Source organism: Periplaneta americana, chromosome 14, assembly GCF_040183065.1.
Source record: "Periplaneta americana isolate PAMFEO1 chromosome 14, P.americana_PAMFEO1_priV1, whole genome shotgun sequence".
Taxonomy (NCBI): Eukaryota; Metazoa; Arthropoda; class Insecta; order Blattodea; family Blattidae; genus Periplaneta; species Periplaneta americana.
This window is the reverse complement of record NC_091130.1, coordinates 97,307,674-97,327,305: the sequence shown is the minus strand read 5'-3', so window position 1 is coordinate 97,327,305 and position 19,632 is coordinate 97,307,674. Positions and strand designations below refer to the sequence as shown.

The 19,632-nt window shown below is 34.2% G+C and overlaps 1 protein-coding gene across 1 annotated transcript in view; it reads left to right on the top strand.

Annotated features, from left to right (window-relative positions):
- Positions 1–17,328: 17,328 nt before the first annotated feature.
- Nlg3 (Neuroligin 3) overlaps positions 17,329–19,632 on the top strand; it is a 457,758-nt gene continuing 455,454 nt past the window's right edge. Inside the window, exon 1 of the mRNA XM_069844699.1 lies at positions 17,329–17,500. Within this exon, the coding sequence (XP_069700800.1) occupies positions 17,329–17,500 (172 nt within the window). The remainder of the gene's footprint in view (positions 17,501–19,632) is intronic.

The window sequence follows — 19,632 nt, the reverse complement described above, 5'->3', positions numbered from 1 at the left end:
ACTGCGCAGTCTCTAAGATTACGCAGTGTCATATTTTTATAGTTGGCAGCATTGTTGATTCCTGCCGTTCCGTCGAGAGAAGTTGCTTGTGAGGTATAGCTCTATGGTGTAAAGTGTTTGTGTGAAAGTGAATTTATAAAGGTTTATTAAGTAAAAATTGATTTTACCCAGATTCTCTTATAAATTTGCATACGAAGAAGTTTAAGTTTATTTAACAATTCCAACGATTTAAGCCTGTATGCATATATTTCTGTTGCTAGATAAATACATAAGCTACATTATGCACTTTACCTGCTTGTTTAAGTAAACACTCCTACCATTTATTGACTACAATGCATAGAATCCTCTAAGATTTCGCTCTGAAGCACATTGTCTCATGCAACCAGTTTTTTTTAATGAAATTATTTCTTGCAGCTTCCTATTCACGTGTGTCATGACTTCGTCGTATGTTATGAAATCAGACATAAAATTAATATTTACCCCAAAACTGTTAGAGAAAAGTCGAACAATAATCGAAAATGATAAAAGCATAAGAAAATGGAGGTAAATTTCCTTAGAAGTTCAACCTGAGATTATTGAACAGACACTAATTTCACCACCTATAATCTATTCGTTATCAGAGGCAACGGAGTCAAAGAAAAGGAAACAAATTTTAAAAAATCTGAGATTTTCTGTTCCTCTGCGTACAAAACTCACTTCTAGAAACAATGAAAACTTCTAGCTACAACAAAAACATTAAACAACGCAGGAAGGGTTTCAATTAGCCTACTACAATCCATCAGCGTCAACTTCATCACATCGGATAGATTCAGAAGGAAAAATTGTCTGTCCTGATTGTGACGAAGCCTATGAAGAACCAATTTCAGAGGCCTGGGTGCAGTGTAGTGGGTGCAAACAGTGGTGCCATGAAGATTGTTCACGCTACGAAGGCGCTGGACTTTTAAATGTGACATATGTTGATGCGCAATCTTAAAGGACAACGTGCGCATTCTTTTAGGATAGTGTCTGTAAGATTGCGCGTTCACAACTTTTCAAAGAAATAATTTTGCAAAGATCAAACATTTAATTTTAGTAACTTTTTTCATTCTATTGTGATCTTAAGATTCAAGAGTTTCGTTTCATAAATATAATTTTTATATTGGTCTCAAAAATGAGTATCTAAGGACACAAATCCACTAAGTTCGCATCTTATTAGCATTTACCTTACAGCTGCACTGAAAATTTGTATCATTATTATTGAACTTAATGTTTTCCCTTCCACGCCTTTAGAGAGAACCTAATTCTTTTCTGTAGGTATCTGTTTTAGTTTAAAAAATTATATAACTCAGAAACTTCCAAATACACAAATTTAACAACAAATAATTTTTCAGGTGCCTGCGATGTTCACAGTGTATAATGTAACATTGGAACAGAAGTTACTCTGATCGAGTCCCGTTCACTACTTGAGTTCTTTATAAGTTTGTGTTTAGTTTCATGTGATATTAATATTATTGCACTATCTCTTTCGTAATAGTTTGCTCATATTGTATCTTATTAGTCTGGAAATTTACTGATCTAAAAAATATACTTCTGATGTACTCTAAGCAATCAATCGATGTGCTTCTGAGCGAGCAGTTTTATTTCAAGGTGAATTTGTTGTTGTTAGCAATCAGCAGTTTGTTTTTACGTTCGACGACATTTTAACTTCGATAAAAGTACTTGAAGTCTATCGGTATTACAACAATAACAATGTGATTATGTTTGTGAAGATTCACAACTTTAGTTAAATTTTTCTGGAAGTCTCCTTCTTTTCGGTGCTTTGTCTCCGATTCCTCTTATTATCTGGCCTCTTAACCACTTTCAGGATGTAAAATTTTATTTATATTTATATTCATAAACGTTAATATATTGTATTAATAATTACTTTATTAAATAATTGAGAAATATATTCATTAATGAAGTTTAGTATCTGTGAAATAGAAACTCCAACTTTACTACATATTCTTCTTTTCTTAACAATTTTCTTATCGCTTCACATATGGTAATAATTAGGCTTCGTATTCCAGCTACCCATAAACTGGAATGAAGTTGCCTGATTCGAAGTATATGTGACGTCACAGTGCAAGTACAGGTATGTCCGTATACAAAATAGTTACGCATCCTCTGCTCTCTTCCTCTATAAAGTAAAAATCGGGACGCAGCATAGTGAGTAGTCTTATCGATCTTATCGATCACTGCTATTACTAGTCGTATTATTTAAATAACTACATCTCTGTGGCTGATTGAAGGTTCATTGCAGAAGTAAAATGCCTTAGGTAATATGCTTAAGCGTGTAATATTGCAGGGTATAGTTGAGGATATTTAAACTAATATTTTCACTGTCAATATAGACAACATTACATATAAATTGTGTAAAATGAACATAAAAGTTACAAAAACAGTGCACTAAAGACACTGCAATATCAAAAGGCACAGAAAGTGTGTTGAACGTAATCCGAAAGAACCATTACCATGAAAATCTGAAAATTATGAAGATATTAATTCCACGTTTAGCATGGATTTGTGTAGCCTACCATGATGTTCAGTGTGAATATCCCAATTAATAAATTTAATTATCTATGTTTTATAGAATTTCTAGAAAATTAGTGGGTTTTCAGTGATGAGCGACATATGCAATATCCTAATGTAACACGAAAAAATAGCAGATAATAGTAATATCATGTACTACATAATACATCATTAAGGTCAAGTGCTACTGAAAGAATTTCTTGCAATATAAATTCATTTAAGTGACATCCGCATAAGTTCAAGTTCCGTAACTTACGAATGCACGTTATTATTCACTGCAAAGATCACGACGAAAATGAACATCACGGCTCAAGCATGTGTTTACTAGTATAGCTTCAGAATGTCGGAAGTTGACTGTACTCCCGAACATGCAGCGACGACCTGTTTGTTTATATCCTTATCCGTTGCATTACCAGTGTTCGGCGTACTATATACCCAATGCGTCTTTAACTTCAATCTTTCGGTAGCTGGAATACGAAGCCTAGTAATAATACTTAGGCCTGCTTATCAGCAGAGTATTAGGCGCTCCTTTATAAAATGCAAAATATTGCAGTTTTTCTTCTCAGATATGTTTTTTTTTTGTTAATTCGATTTCTAACAAAAAATAAAATAAATTTTTCATGAGTGTTACATTTTTTATTACGATATACATTAATCCAATTCTTATTTTTATATTTGTTATTACATTTTCTAAACCACATATATAGAAAGTATCAAATGGGATGGAATGGAATTTACGGGGGGGGCACTATGGCCCAGCACTGCGACCTATTACGATCTATTGCGCTAACCCTCAAGCTAGACGCATTCCTAAACCACATCGGCTGACTATACTAAAGTTCGCTGCGTACCCAAGTTTCGAGCAGGCAACCCTCCTCGTGCCTCCGCCAGCCCCTCCGTGAATCGCCAGCCGGCGATTGGGGAATGCTATGGAATGATGACGATATGCAGAAATGGTGACTAAATGATATAGATACCTAATATGGAAAACGAAAGAACAACGAGAAAAACTCCAACTGCGACCTTATCCACCAGAAGTGTTACTATGGATTTTTAAATGAAAAATCCCAGACCTGACCGGGACTCGAACCCGTGTCACCTGCGTGACAGGCTAGAGGTCTGACCACTCCGACACCGCAGGGTGCTATATAGAAAATAAGATCCTAACGTACGCCGAATTTGTTCGTTGTTTTCTCAGGTCATTTAAAGCACAGGCTTGAAATGCAGGCGAATTCTTAACATATGCATATATGCTACTATATCTCAATAGAGGAAAGACCAGAAATCCTGTAGCAGGAGTTGAATATATGTACATTTGGAAACAAGTAGATTTATTAGTAGGAATGCAAGCTGATTCTTGCGTACAATTAATACACCCATACTGCAACCGATTCTCCACAAACAACCCCCCTTAACAAATACCCTCACTCTAGCCCATTGCAATAGCTTGTCGTTACTTGTAACACGGTTTTCGAAACACGAGTGATTCTGGGCTAATCAAATGTAATGGGCGGGGGGGGTACACTGTTTGGGACTGACAGCTGACAAGGATAAACTACAGCATACGGAAATCCATTGTGTTGCAACCCACAAAAGAGAAGGTTAAAACAAAAATACAAGGGCAGACATTTAACCTACCTACATGCACAGGTTACATCTATTAACAGAGCCAGACTTCATTATACTTTGTTTGCATGCAGACTCAAATACATTACTTTGGCAACCCATCTATTAGACAAAGGGAAATCGTTAAGCAACAATGTAAGCATTCTTCATATGTTCTTACGTATTTTTTTAAACTACCATGAATTTGTTGAATTGCAATACTGAGGCCATAACTTCTGACGGAAAATATTCCATAAGGGCGCCAATATTTTATCGAGAATCACATTGATGAACAAAATTTGCAAAGAAATGCGATATTAAAATATCGCATTTGCAAATCTTCGGATGCAATATCATAATATTATGACGAAGACGGTTTGTTGTTTTCATCACCACTAGGGTGACCAGATTCACATGGATAGAAAAGAGGACACAAAGCTTCAAAAAGAGGACATTATTCGAAAAAAGAGGACAGAAAATATGTACTTAGATTTAGGCTTAGGCCTATATTATACTATGAATTACGTCAATATCTATTTTCTTACAAAATATTTTCAGTAGAGATTTAGGCTTATATCACACTTAAAACTATGTTAATATTACAAAATAACTATGATAAAACTTGTGAATAATGATTTTACAATTAGTTAAATATAAAGTCAAGGAAACTGTAATTATTAAAGAGGACAGAAAATATCTATCTAGATTTAGGCATAGGCCTATATTATACTTGATATTATGTCTATTTTATTACAGCATACTTATAATAAGACTTAATGATATAAAATAATAATAATAATAATAATAATAATAATAATAATAATACTTTATTGCCAGAACAAAGATACATATTGATTTTTTTTAATATAAGAACTCTATAGCGCCCCCAGAAAGACTAAGTTACATACTCGTGCTCAGGGGGCATTCCACATAAGTTGATGTTAAGACATTATTGAATAACAATAAAAGTAATAAAAGAAAAAAAAAAAGAAGAAATGATTTTACAGTTACTATATATGAAAGCCAAGGGAACTATAATTATTGTCAAAATACATAAAAAGACCACACAAAATGTAAATTTAATATTACTTTTTAAGCAAAGAGAGTTCTGATTGTTTGCAAAGAGTATAGTCCGTCGATGCTGCTCCCATCCACAGGCAAGTTACTTGAAAAAGGCAATCAAATCAGATAATTTCAAAGTATCAGGTATACAAGTTACGAAAAGGAGGACATTTCTCGATTTATTAAAACGTTTAATGTCCCGCGCACATTTACGTAGTTGCTCAAAAATAAGACTGTAGACCAGGAAGTTCATAAGTCACTTTATTCGATTCGTCCTTACGAGGGCACTTCATGGCCATTATCGTCGTCAAGTCTGCTCGAAGAGTTGAGAACAATGTAGCTGCAGATCTCAACGTATATTTCGCTTCTTTATTTTTTCTTTATTTCTATTTACGAATAAAGTGTAATGTAACCAGAACATTAGAGGTAATTGTATTATGAAAGTTTTTTCTTACAAAAGTGCTCTATATAAACCCTAAATAAGTTTAGTTGGCATGAATGTTTAATTTTAATTAATGCTAATAATTTTATTATGAAATGCCTCCAAGATAATAATTGATAATTAAACAAATATGAAAACTTCATCCAATATAGCTAATGAAATAAACTAGAGATCGGTTAATATTCTGAAATGGGGAAATGTGACTAAGAAAACTGGAAAAAATACATTAGATTTAAATTATGTAATTTTCTCACATTGCTCCTATTCACTGATCAGCAAATTTTTACTTTTTGTCTTGCTCCGAAATAAAAATAGGTGAATATTACTAATATGTGTGCCCTAAATCTGAATTTAAAATCCAAATTGTCCCATCACGTACATTTTTCCGGGGAAAATTTATTGAAATTTTTATGGTAAAACTTATTTGTTTTTAATTTTTCACTGCTACTGATAAAATTACAACACACTAGGGATTCAAAATGCCTCATAATAATAGAAAAATGTGTACTGGGTACAAAAATAATGTTACATAGTTTAAAACACAACAACAATAAATATATTTCATGCGTATAATGAGAAAAACCTAGGAATTTTAACTTCTCATTTAAAAGAATTTTCTGGATGACTTCCGTTTATTGCTAGACTCAGGACTGTCTTTTACAAGGAACCTACAATAGTCTGCACGCATACTGGATGATGATCTTCCTTTATATTGCCTTTCCATTTCAGATATTTCTTGACGAAATCTTTCCCCATGCTCGTCGCTTACCGCTCCAAAGTTAGGAGGAAAGAAATCCAAATGAGAATGTAAAAAGTGTATTTTGAGAGACATATTACACTCTATTTTCTCATATGCACTTGACATGGTTTCCACAACAATTTCTATGTAGTCTTCTGTCCTAGAGGTTCCTGGGAAATTTGAGCAAACATCTTTTAAAGTGCGCCCTGCCATTCTTTCCGTAACGGAAAGTTTTTTGTATCAAATATGAATGAGGTCTCGCCCACCTCATATGGCCATAAAGTCGTGTAATATGCGCTCCTGTACATATATGACGTGTATCGTCTCAAGTGCAGGCAGTAAGGCCGTAACACGATACTACGAGGGGAGTTCGGCCGGCGTCGTGAATCGGGTCCCGGCATAGCTCAGTTGGTTAGAGAGCACTCAGCGCGCACAGCTGAGAGGTCCTGGGTTCGATTCCCGGTGCCGGTACGAATTTTTCTCGTACTTAATGGAAAGTTTTTTGTCATACAGAGAGTCAGCCACAACTTTGTGAATTTGTGGACCGATGAAAATGCCCTCTTTTAATTTGCCTTCACTGAAACTGGTAAACGTTTATTTTAAGTACTGAAAACTACACCCTTGTTTGTTCATTGCATAGACTTCATTTGAACTGTTGTGAAATTTACTTAATAGAAGGGACCAATATCTATTTATTTATTAGAAGTACAAAAGAATATGCCAACAACCATGAGAAACCGGAAATAAGTCATAAACTCAAAATAGTATTAGCTTTTGTTTTGGTTTACAACCCCCAATACGCGCCAGATGTTTCCTGGGGGGAGCGCTTATCGTAAAGTAAAATCATAGTAAAACTTAAACCCCTTACGTGATACGAAGAAAAGCGATGCATTTTTGGATTCAGCGCACATCAAATCATAAGGGACACATTGTTTTAAGTCGTAACAAAATTCTTGTTGTTCAGTGATTATTGAAGGCCCTAGTATCATTTGAGCTTAAAAAAATTGTATGTGAGGTTTTCTAATTAAAAAAAAAAGGAGACAGTAGTTAAATAATATACAAAGAAGCGAAAATTTGTAAAACAAAAATGAATGAACATATCTCATTATTATTCTCTAAAGGAGATAAACCTAGGTGAACGATAACCAATCTATACTAAAACGTCACACAACACTTTCAATGGATTTCCTTGCTGACTGTTCTCAATTCTTTAGCATTTTTCCTAATCCCCTTTGTCTCTTTCTTTTTAAAACACTTTTGATATGTTACTATATCCTCATATTTTTCTTCTTTTACCTCCATTACTAATTTCCTGAGGCACTGTTTGCAATCCATAGTTTCAGGATCACATGTGGCTAACTTGACATCAACTGGATTTGCACATTTTAGGATCTTCAGAAAATGTAGCTTTTCTCCAAAAGTTTGAAATTTGAATGCAAAATGTATGCATAAGTGTTGCGATCTGCAATATAAAGAGGTTGGAGTTTACAAAATGACCTATATGACAAATTGCAGTAGTAACCTATCACAAATTTTTTGTGCAAATTCTTCATAATGTCCAGGAGGTATCGCTTTTCTCTTTTTATTCTATTTCCTGTTTTTGTTTCTTTCCTTCCCGCACAATCTTCTTCTAGGAACTCTTGCACAAGCTCTCTGTTATTTACAGGTAGTTTGTAACTTTTTTCTTGTGTAAGCCTGTAGCATTATTTTTAATTTTCTTGTACAATTTGTATGACACGATGCATGTGTGCATCATGACGAAACCGTGTTTCTTCAGTTTGGGAGAAGTTACAATACTCAAAATTTTCTTCACTCTTTGGTATCAACCTCTGCTGTTTTCAGATGGCGAACCAGGATTTCATTGCAAATTAGTTTTCTTTTAATTGATTTTGGCAATCTTCAGTTAATTTTTTCAGCGTCCCAAAGTTTTTCGTTGAGATAATAGTTTTTTTTTATCTTTTCATTTTTTTTTTTTTTTTTTTTTTGTGGGCCACTTTTAGTTTGGTTTCCAAATCTTTTACCTTCCTGTATGGCTTGGTTCTGGCCAGTGCCTTTTTCTTTCTGCCTATATTCCTTTGCCTTGATGATCCGGCTGTAAGCTTATGTTCTGAATATGTGGATTGTTGGAATCTATACTATCAGGGGTATTAATTCTTAAATATCTTCCCTTTACAGCCTGTTTGTAAGGTTTCCTCTAATCTTCTATACTCTAGATTTCACTTGTTTTCCAACATTTCTTTTTTCACGATCAGTCATATCTCCTATTTTCTTTCTTTTTCTATGATATTCTTTGTCATAATCACTTTTTTCTGCAACTCCTCTTCAGTCATATTTGCCCTCTGCCTACGTATGCATCTTCTCTTTTTCATATTTTCCACTATCATCATCATCATACTTTTTCTCTTTCCTACAAACAATCACATAAATAATATCCGAATTTACTTTATATACCGGTATTTAATAATTGTATGGTAAATGGAACGCCGATCTCACAAGAAGAAACAACGGTCCCAAAATGAAGGGACCGACGTTACAGGGACCGTTGTTACAAATTAGTATAATTTCAGCGCTAGTTCTGGCAAAATAAATGGTTAAAAATATCATGGAGACTAGATTTTCTAGTCGACAAATATTGTAATGTTTTGCATATACAATGGAAGCTCTTACGTTCGACAAAACAAGTTCGACATTCTATAGTTCGACTGCTTACGTAGGAGAATTATTCACGCTCCTATACAGGCAATAAGAAATGGGTTTTCCATTTGAATGGGAATTGGTTCTGTGTCTTGTAGTGATACTTTTGTTAAAGAAAAACAGAATATTTCATTGATCAGGACGTCCATATATAATCACTGATTTTAAATTAATTAACTCCTCTTTTTCTTTTTGAGAATTGTGCCGTTAGTGAGACGGAACTGTGACGCTCACTGTAGAACACTATTTATTAAAGAAAAAAATTTAACTGTCATAAATTTATATATAATATTTTTACGATTAAAAAAAAAGTATTTTTTTTTTTTTCAAAATTCAAAATGTTGGCAGTTCAATGTGCAGTGATGAAGCTTTTCCCTCATTATTCAAAAACTTATTAACTTTTCCATGTTCTGTATTTCTGAAACTCATGTTTGCAATATCATGCTCTTTCAACTACACTTACTTACTTACAAATGGCTTTTAAGGAACCCGAAGGTTCATTGCCGCCCTCACATAAGCCCGCCAGCGGTTCCTATCCTGTGCAAGATTAATCCAGTCTCTATCATCATACCCCACCTCCCTCAAATCCATTTTAATATTATCCTCCCATCTACGTCTCGGCCTCCCTAAAGGTCTTTTTCCCTCCGGTCTCCCAACTAACACTCTATATGGATTTCTGGATTCGCCCATACGTGCTACATGCCCTGCCCATCTCAAACGTCTGGATTTAATGTTCCTAATTATGTCAGGTGAAGAATACAATGCGTGCAGTTCTGTGTTGTGTAACTTTCTCCATTCTCCTGTAACTTCATCCCGCTTAGCCCCAAATATTTTCCTAAGCACCTTATTCTCAAACACCCTGAAACACTCCTTAATAAATAATTTTTTTTACGTAATAGAAATACTAATATTTGACCATTTTTTAAAATGAATTTATTTTTTATTAGACAATCTATCAAAGGTAGAGAAGTGATCTTGCATCATATTGTAGATATTTATTTTATTTATTTATGCCTATAACAGACCAAAGCCCCAATTACAATAGACAGTACAGATATTCGTTAAAAAAACATAGAATTGCATATAACATGAAAAAAGAGATGAAACAGATACAAGTGTAAATACAAATTAAAATGGAAAATGAGAAAAGGAAAAAAAAAAGAACAGACAAATAGATACTACCTAAATAAAAGACACAGATATAGATATAACTGAAAAATAGTTAAATATAGATATCATAGCCAAATTATAGAGTATGCATAAATACAAACAAAAAATGTCATCATAGAATGTTGGATAGTTTTTGAGTTCCGTGGGAAATGCATCATCTCTGCACAGTGAACTGAATGTAAAAAAATGTAAATATTATTTTTAAACCGTAAAAATACTAATTTTCATTATTGTACAAGATACAGTGGTCTAATGGAGGAAAAAAATATTGAATATTTAAAAAATTTTACTGCTGTAAGCTGCACCTAACCCCTTAAGTAGTTTTTAAGTAAATGGTTGCTGAATTTAGAACAACAAAATTATTTTTTATCGATAGTCCTTTTTCTGTAATTTCTGTATTAAAACAATGAAAAATAATTCTGTGGCCAGTGCACAACTCACCAACATTTGTTGAACATAGGGTACAGAGGACATCGGTCTGTATTTGATAGAAACAAAGGAAAAAAATATTTTATATATTCATATATAAATATAGACGCGAAAATATTGCTAATACACTACCTAATATCTTTAATAGGAAGCCGAAAGTAATTATACAATACACCAATATGAATGAAATTGCCACTTCTTAAAAGCAGCATCTCAACAGTTCAGCTCTAAAGAACATAACAGGCATTATTAGTAATATTTTGGCTCGCTGCCATTATGAGACTTTGTAAGATGAGGTACAGTTACCCTGAAAAAGAATGAGACGATTCTTGGTCGTCGGAAGTTAAAGTTCTACAGCGCGGTTCACTCGATATCGACGTAGGGATACATATCATGACAGATAGTACAAGAATTGTTACAAGGACCACAACAAGGACAAGGACCAGAATAAGGATCACGAAGAAGACTGCCATTTAAGGCCAGGATTTCACAACATAGCTCGAGTCACAAAATATCTTGCTTCACTGTACCGAATGGCAAATGCCTGCTAAGGGATCTACATTCTGGACTGCTGCTATCACTGTCTTGTCTCGGTAGCTCATATAGTAGCGTGCCGGTTCCATTGCATAACCGAAACGTCTCGTGTTCGATCCCAGGTAAAACCTTTTTTTTATTGAGGTGTAATTAATTTGTTCAGAGTTCCTCGACTGTCTAATTTGTCGAAAAATATGGAATAATTTATGCCCAATTTCTGGGTCTTACAAGTGGGCTGAACCTCGCAAAAAAAAATAAATCTTACTTGGAAGTTAAAAGTATTCTTCCTCAAACAAAAATCATAAGAAACAAAAAGAGACCTGTTAACTTAAAATCTTGTCCACATGCCATCAGGTTCTATTACAGCTCTAAGTCGATCCGGCATGGATGTCACGAGATTGTGGAATAAGTTCTGATCCCCGACGAGATCTTCCCAGGTGTCAACAACTTGATCCCAAAATTCGTCTCGATTTCGAGGGCGTCGGTGGGCATAGGTGGCTATCCTTCTCTTTTTCAATTCCGCCCATAAATTTTCGATGACATTCAAATCAGGTGACTTCGGAGGCCAATTAATGATTTCGATCTCGGGTCTCCTTTGAAACCATCTTTGAATGCTTGCAGCATAGTGCACGGGATGGTTATCCTGCTGGAATAGCAATGTTCATTCGGGAAAACGTTCTCGGGCGGAGGGAAGGAATATATTTTCCAGAATGTGCTCGTAAGTTTCCGCATTAAACCGGCCATCGATGCGTTCTATAACGCCAGGTCCATCGTAAGACATCCACCCCCAACACGATATGCTAAAGCGCCCCGATCTTTCACGTCGGTGCACATAGCGCTGATCATGTCGGAGACCATCCTCACGATAGACACGGACAGGACCTTCGTAATCACTCGAGATGGTTGTTTCGTCGGAGAAAATTACATTTCTCCAATCGAAATCCACTCGATTGATAGCGAAGGCAAGACGGTCGACAGCTTGTGCTTCCCCCAATATTTCCATTTGCGCAGCCCTCCGGCTCCTAATACCGCGGTTCCTCAACCTGCTGATCACAGTCTGTGAAGAGCCGGGAAAGTTAGATGCTGCTCTTATTTCGTTAGCAGTCAGAAAGGGGTCCTGTCGAACTGTCTCGAATAAAAGAGCATCCTCTTCCAATGAAGAAATCCGCGGACGACCAGGAATAGGGCGGTTTTCGACCTCCCCAAATTTTGGTAACGATGAACCCATCTCGCGGCTGTACTTCCAGGAACACCGACCAAACGGCCAGCAGATCTAGCCCCATATCCAGCCTCAACTAGAGCTATAACTCGCTGTCTCATGTCACGTCGGTTCGCCATTACAATGAGAAATGAGAGATGACGATAATACTTTAGTGTAGACAATGACTATTTAACATGATATAGAATTATTCAAATAAGAGGCATCTTGCATAGTAAGAGTTAATAAATCAACCCTAAATTAAATGTCTAAATGACAGGATATAACAGGAAGTCCAATTGTTGCGAAACTAATCAAATTAAATCTAATTACATTAAATAAACAAACCCCAAGTTATGACACCACATTGCTACAGCTAAATTGTATGTTATTAACATAAGCATTGAATAGGTCCGTGGTTGTGCGTTGGACGACAAAACCAAACATCGAGAGTTCGAATCTTGCCGAGGAATGTAACTTCTTGCTTTTTATAATGTAAATCAGACTTATAACTACAATCATTCATATTTCTTACATTATTTATTAATATTTATAGCCAACATTGAATTTGTAAAGAAAAGACTTTAGAAATCTCATATGGAATTTGTGATCTGTAGTGACATAAACATAGATTATCTCTCGTAACTTTTCCGTAAAAGTAAATTAAATTCACTCCTTGAAACTGGAAACCTTATTCGTAGGGTCATTTTCCCATAGCATACAAGCTGAGGTAACACAGCCATTGATAAACGTTTTGTACACAGAATTAGACTGAATTCCTATTCGACAGAACCTATAATCAATGGCTTGTCTGACCATGATAAACAAATCCTATGTGTTTCCAATGTCACTGAACAATTTCAAAATATTAATTTAAAAACTAAGAAAGGATCGTAATTGCTGTATCTAGTGATTATTTACATTTATGTCTACAAAATGAATCTTGGAAAAACATATATGATACTGGTACTACTGATATTAAGAGTAAATATATTGAATTTTTCACTTAATTTCATAATCACTTCAGTGGATGTTCTCCACTCAATGTTGTGAAAAAATTCAAAAGTTAAAACATGTAGATAACGCAGGGACTTCAAAATCTCATGTATTAAAAAGAAGAATCTATATGTACTGAGTTGCAATGTAATGATCTTCATGTTCTTAAATACTGCAAGAAGTACAGTGTAATTTATCAAAAATTATGAAAGAGGGAAATGTAATATATTTGAGTAGAAAAGTACAAAATTCAGATAATGCAATTAAACCTATTCGTAATATTATTAAATTTAAACTTGTAGATATCCTAAGAAAGAAAATATTTTTTCATTAAAACCAATGATTATAAAGTAGAGGATGCCAAATCTATTGCAAATTCTTTTAACGTATTATAGTATATAGTACAGAAATATTATTGACAACTTAAACATTCAAGATTTTGCAAAAGATACTGCAATTGGTTACTTAACAGATGTATTTAATAATTATTATTAATATATGTAATTAGTCAATAACTGCAACAGTGCTTATACATTCAATCATAACATGAATAAAATTGAATGCAAACACGTAGATAAAATAGTTAAAATTAACTGCAGGGGTGAGAATGAAATAATCCAAAGCCATACTTTTAACAAAAATTGTTTTGTGCGAGTGCATTTCTTACACATATGGGAAAGCTATTAATAAATTATTGTAATAATTACTCAACAAATGACATAGCCTAAGGACTCTAAACCTTTGTAAAAGTTTGTCTATTATTATATATTTTTTTAATTTCATTTTAATTGTTAGTTTTTAATATATATGCATTTACATTGTATATATGTGTGTGTATAAATGCATTCATTAGATTAACGTTTATAATATTATAACTTGTAATCTTGTATTGTTTGCGATCATTAACACTTAATCTCAGGACTTTGTAAAACTATATTTCAACGTGACTTAGCTATTTCAACGTTATTTAGACAAAAAAAATTGTTGTGTAGACTAAGAATACAACTCGCACTCTTCTACACAACACGCAGAAGTCCTACCGTCTGAGGTATGGAAACGACTGAAAGCTTTCCTTTCTGTGCGGAGTGTCGATCTAGTCATGAAGGTCCATTGTCGATTTAACTACACGATTTATGTATATATTTATCTTTTATTTACGTAATATTATCATATTTTTTGCAGTTTTTTAATTGAATTTCGGAACGATGCTAGTAACAAACCAAATAGCCTGAATTTAAGTAACTCAATATTCGTTATCTTGTGTATCGGTGCTCTGGTCTCCGATCATGCGCAGTGTCTTACATCTGAGACTTAGGAATATTCAATCGTCTCATCCTTTTCCAGGGAAACTGTACATATTGATCTCTCCAAAGTCCAGTAAGCTTCAGTCTAATGCAGATAACTACAGTCTCATTAGTCCTCCCAGTTTTCTTTGTAAAATGAGTCATTCGTAGACGTTTCACTGAAAAAGATTTGCTCAAGGTGAAAAACGAACAGATCGACTAGTATGTTATCCGACCCATTACACTTCAGGTTCACTGCAAGATGGAATACAGCACCTACTGCAGGATAGATAACAAGCATTACGTAGTTGCAACTTTTCTCGGCATGAGCTAGAATTCGTGAAAATTTGGCATGAGTAGCTACTGGGTTTTCCTGGATATCTTCTCCCACGAAGTTTATGGCTATATGTTTTTCTTCTCATTGATGTTTCTGGGATACATTGTATAAATTTCGTCCATCTGAGTTTATATATTCTTATTATATCTATGATATTGTACATCTTTAGTTCACATCTAATAAACGATTCTGTGCTCTAGTGCAAATAGTTGATTGCTATATTTAGGTTTGTTTAATGAAAAGTAGTTACTATTCCAATTTATTTAATGGCGTGTTCCATAAAATGTACAGAAAACAGCTATATATGTTTATATTTTACGATTATTTATGTTTTTATTTTCACATTTTAAGTGCCACCCACATTGGCCCACGTACCATCGCTGATACGCGTGTCATAGGTTGAGAACCGCTAGTCTAGCACATTATTTTTAAATTGTTTTGACTAGTAACAGAGTTGAGGCAGACTCGGGGACAATTTTAAAACATATACTAAAACATGGACAATTTCAGTTATTTATTAAATATTTTCTACAGGATAAGAATAAATATTAAAGAATACAATAAAAATAAAAAATAAAATAGTTAGATATTCTATTATAAATATTTGAAAAACACAAGAAAAATGATAAAGAGGAAACTGCATTTCTGTGTCCTGAGTGACAACTTTATAAAACTGATCTTATAATAATATGGAAAACGGAAAATACAGTTACTTAAAGTTTATTTAAAGTCAAGTACTTGTGTGTCAAAATTTAAGAGAAATTTAATTTTATAATTTAAGAAACAACATATGTCAGTTTTTCTTATTTTAGCATGAGGGCATCAAATATGTAATTATTGCGAAAATGAGCCATTTACATGTATATGTGACAACTTTTTCATTTATAATATTTATCCGTACCCCTTACTTACTTACAAAATGGCTTTTAGAGAACCCGGAGATTCATTGCCGCCCTCACATTTTTAGAGAAACCGGAGATTCGTTGCCGCCCTCACATAAGCCGCCAGCGATGTCTATCCTGAGCCTCCGTCAAATTCCATTTTCTGTTATATTTCCAACTACGTCTCGTCCTCCCCAAAGATCTTTTTCCTTCAGGTCTTCCAACTTATACTCTATACTACACATTTCTAGATTCACCAATATATGTTACATACCCTGCCCATCTCAAAGTCTGGATTTAATGTCCCTGATTGTGTTAGGTGAAGTTATACAATGCGTACCCGAATGAATATTTTGAAAAGAGTAAATATATGTCCCGGCTGATTTAAGGAGTTTCTTCAAAACGTTAACTGAATACTTTTGCGTTTAATTAACTAACTCTGACATTTTTATTTAGAAACAAAGCATAAAAGGATTAATTTTAAAATTTACAATTAAAAAATAAATCAAACGCTCAAATGTAACTACGATCCCCTTGTCCCAAACTACGTTTTACTCTGTTTGACTAAGTTTCTCTTGGAATATTTGGATTGTATTTTATTTCTCCGGCCAAGTTTATAAAAATAAATAGTTAAAATACTTATGAAAGACAGGAATTGTCGTTTGTTTAATTCTAAAAGGACACAACTTTAACGTAAAGTTTGTCCCCAAAAATTTCGTACCGCCGGTCCGTCGAAATAAAAGAGCTACTAGAAAAGACAATTTTGCTTCGTGTGGTAAATTTTAACGGTTGGTAGTGGTGAAAGGTCAACATGGCGCGAGTTAGAAAACTTTTTGTTCATTGTCGTAATTTATTTTATTGAAAAATACAAAATCGTCGCTGATGGCTAACTGTTATGTTTTATATTGGAAACACCGGTCTCAGGTAGCATTATATATAATTTGTATATACAAAACTTTCCAATTTTGTTAGTTAGAACCTTGTCAAACCAAGGCCACGAAATATTGTGCAACACGTAATAATGTAATAAGAAAACACGTCTCACTTTCTTGACACGAATTCTTTAAGTTTTCTAATTCTAATTCTTCATGTCTATTTTGTCTCGAATTCTTTTAACATTCTATCCATTTCTTCACATGATCATTCTTTACTTCTTGTATCTCATTCTTATTTCAGTTTTCTTCTGCTTCTTCTCCTGCTTTCATTACATTTGTTCTTTCTCTTCGTATTCGTCTTCTTTTTTTCTCACCCAGTTCCACTTTGCCCTTCTTTTCTTCTTTAGTGTCTTTTGGCTTTGTTCTTCGCCTTCATGAATATAGTAACATTTTTAAAATTAAAGTTTTACAATAATTGTTAATAAAAGACTGCACCCATTCAGGATAATATATTTTGGAATAAATGCAATGTTTGTATGTCCACAGCAGGAACTCGAGAGAGCGGAGGGTTGAGCCGCTATCCGGTTCTGGTGTACGTACACGGGGAGTCATACGAGTGGAATTCAGGGAACCCGTATGACGGCAGCGTACTGGCCAGTTATGGAGGTGTTGTTGTGGTCACCATCAACTACCGACTCGGCATTCTTGGTGAGTCTAGATAATTTAGCCAAACAATATAATCAGCACCTCAGACGGACGCTGTAGGACTGACTTTGAGATATATTATTGGAAATTTTCTTTACAGCACAATAATATTTAATTAAACTAAATTCTGTCTCTTTTTATGCCACTGGTTAGATAAAATAGATGAAAGTTAGGATGGTAAAATACTGGTTAAAATTATATTTTGGGATCAGTTTCTTTTACCGTCGATTTGCTACAAAGTTCAAAAAAGGGAGGGTTGGGACAAAGGATGGGTTTATAAACTGCAGAGAGGACTGCTTCATATAGGAATTGGAGGGATGTGGATAAAGGTAATAATAATATAAGAAATGTATGGTGTAATGTGAAGATGCGATTAATTGATATCGAGAGGCAAGAGATTGAGCTCCAATGTTCGCAAAAATCCTCACTACATTTACAACCAGATCTCACGTTTAACTGGGGGAGATATGACTACATAAATTCTTGTAACAAAGATAGTGGAGCAGGCATAGCGTGGCTAAGATTGGGGGCATGGAAGGGTTATAAAGTTGTCAAAGAAGAAGAGCGTCTTTGTCCACTGTGCGGGGAAAAGGACTCCTGGAGACATATTTTATTGCACTGTGTCGAATTGTAACATACCCGGAGAAAATATCTACCACCCTCGATGCTAAGTCAGAATAGGAGTTCGCTTGCATGTCTTAATCTCATGGGGAAAAGAGAATACGAACAAAAGACTGGATTGTTCCTCTCGAAGGCGAGACAGATTAGAACTTCAGCTGTTGAAGTTTGTGATGAGAACTGACGAAAGATAATGGTATTTACTCAATTATACACTTTTATATCTGTTTTAGGTTACGATATATTATATAATGTGTTTTGTTTGTGCCATTTTAATTTTAATCTGTGTGTTCTTTTAGAGAGTGGTTGGATCTAATCACAGGTGAGGGGGGGTGAAACCTACAAAGTAGGACTTTTTTTAGGTACAAAGGACGTACGGTCAGAAGACCAGTGCATTGGATTTAAGAAAAATTCTGATAATATAGTACATCAGTATGTATAATATTGCTTAATAAATCCATCTGTCTATCTAGCCTATCTATTGCGGATAGATGAGGCCCACTTTACTCTGATATAAAATAGTATCTCGTTTTATTTATTTTTCAAATTATGAAAAAATTTGTTCTCGTTATCTATTAAATACCACGTATGCCATATACTCAAATTACACTGGTCAACACTGAAAATTCTTCGGAGATTAAAGTAATAAATTCTTATTACATTTAGGTAGCTGATCACGAATGTGACATTATTTCTTTTCAATTGGTTTTAGTTTTGGCGAAATACTATAAGACCGGATCTGCTTTGTCCTTTATAGTTAATATTACACTAAATCAAGGTACGCACTAGTTTTACCATCCCTGAATGAGAAGGGATTCATTTTAAAACTTCCAGCTTGACTTACCACTGACAAAGCGAGCTTGAAACAACACTAGGTAGTTTCTATTGAAGATCTTGTTAGTGTAAATGTGTTTTCTTTACTGTATCTCTTATATTTTGTTTAATTCTGCACACTCTGTCGTGATGATATCCTGTGTGAAGGGTACAGAGAAAGAACGAACAGAGTCACAATTCTCATAAGGGTAACGACATCATCTAAGTCAGTATATTACTGCAAAATATGTGTTTTTATTATCAAAACTGATAAAGGAGAATTATCACTACGGATACAATCACCCTTTCCTACATTTTCATTAGGAGCAACAATAAATTTTGCAGTAATATACTGAATTAGATGATGACATCACCCTTAAGAAAATTGTTCTTTCTCTGTACCCTTGATGTGGTTTTCTGTGACCGATATCTTTATTTGCTTTTCTTAAATATGGTGCGTAAATGTGTAAAAAGTTGCTGTCAGTTTTTGTTACATTATTGAAGAAATTTGTTAAAATTATAAGCCAAAACGGAGATGCATTCAAATATTTTCTGTGTAAATTTCCACGAATCACTGGAAAAAAAAAATCAAGGAGGGTATTTTTATTCGCCCTCAGATCAGTAAACTCCTAAATGACCACCATTTTGTAAAATTGTTAAATGTTAATGAACAGATACCATTGGATGCTTTCCGATGTATGGTG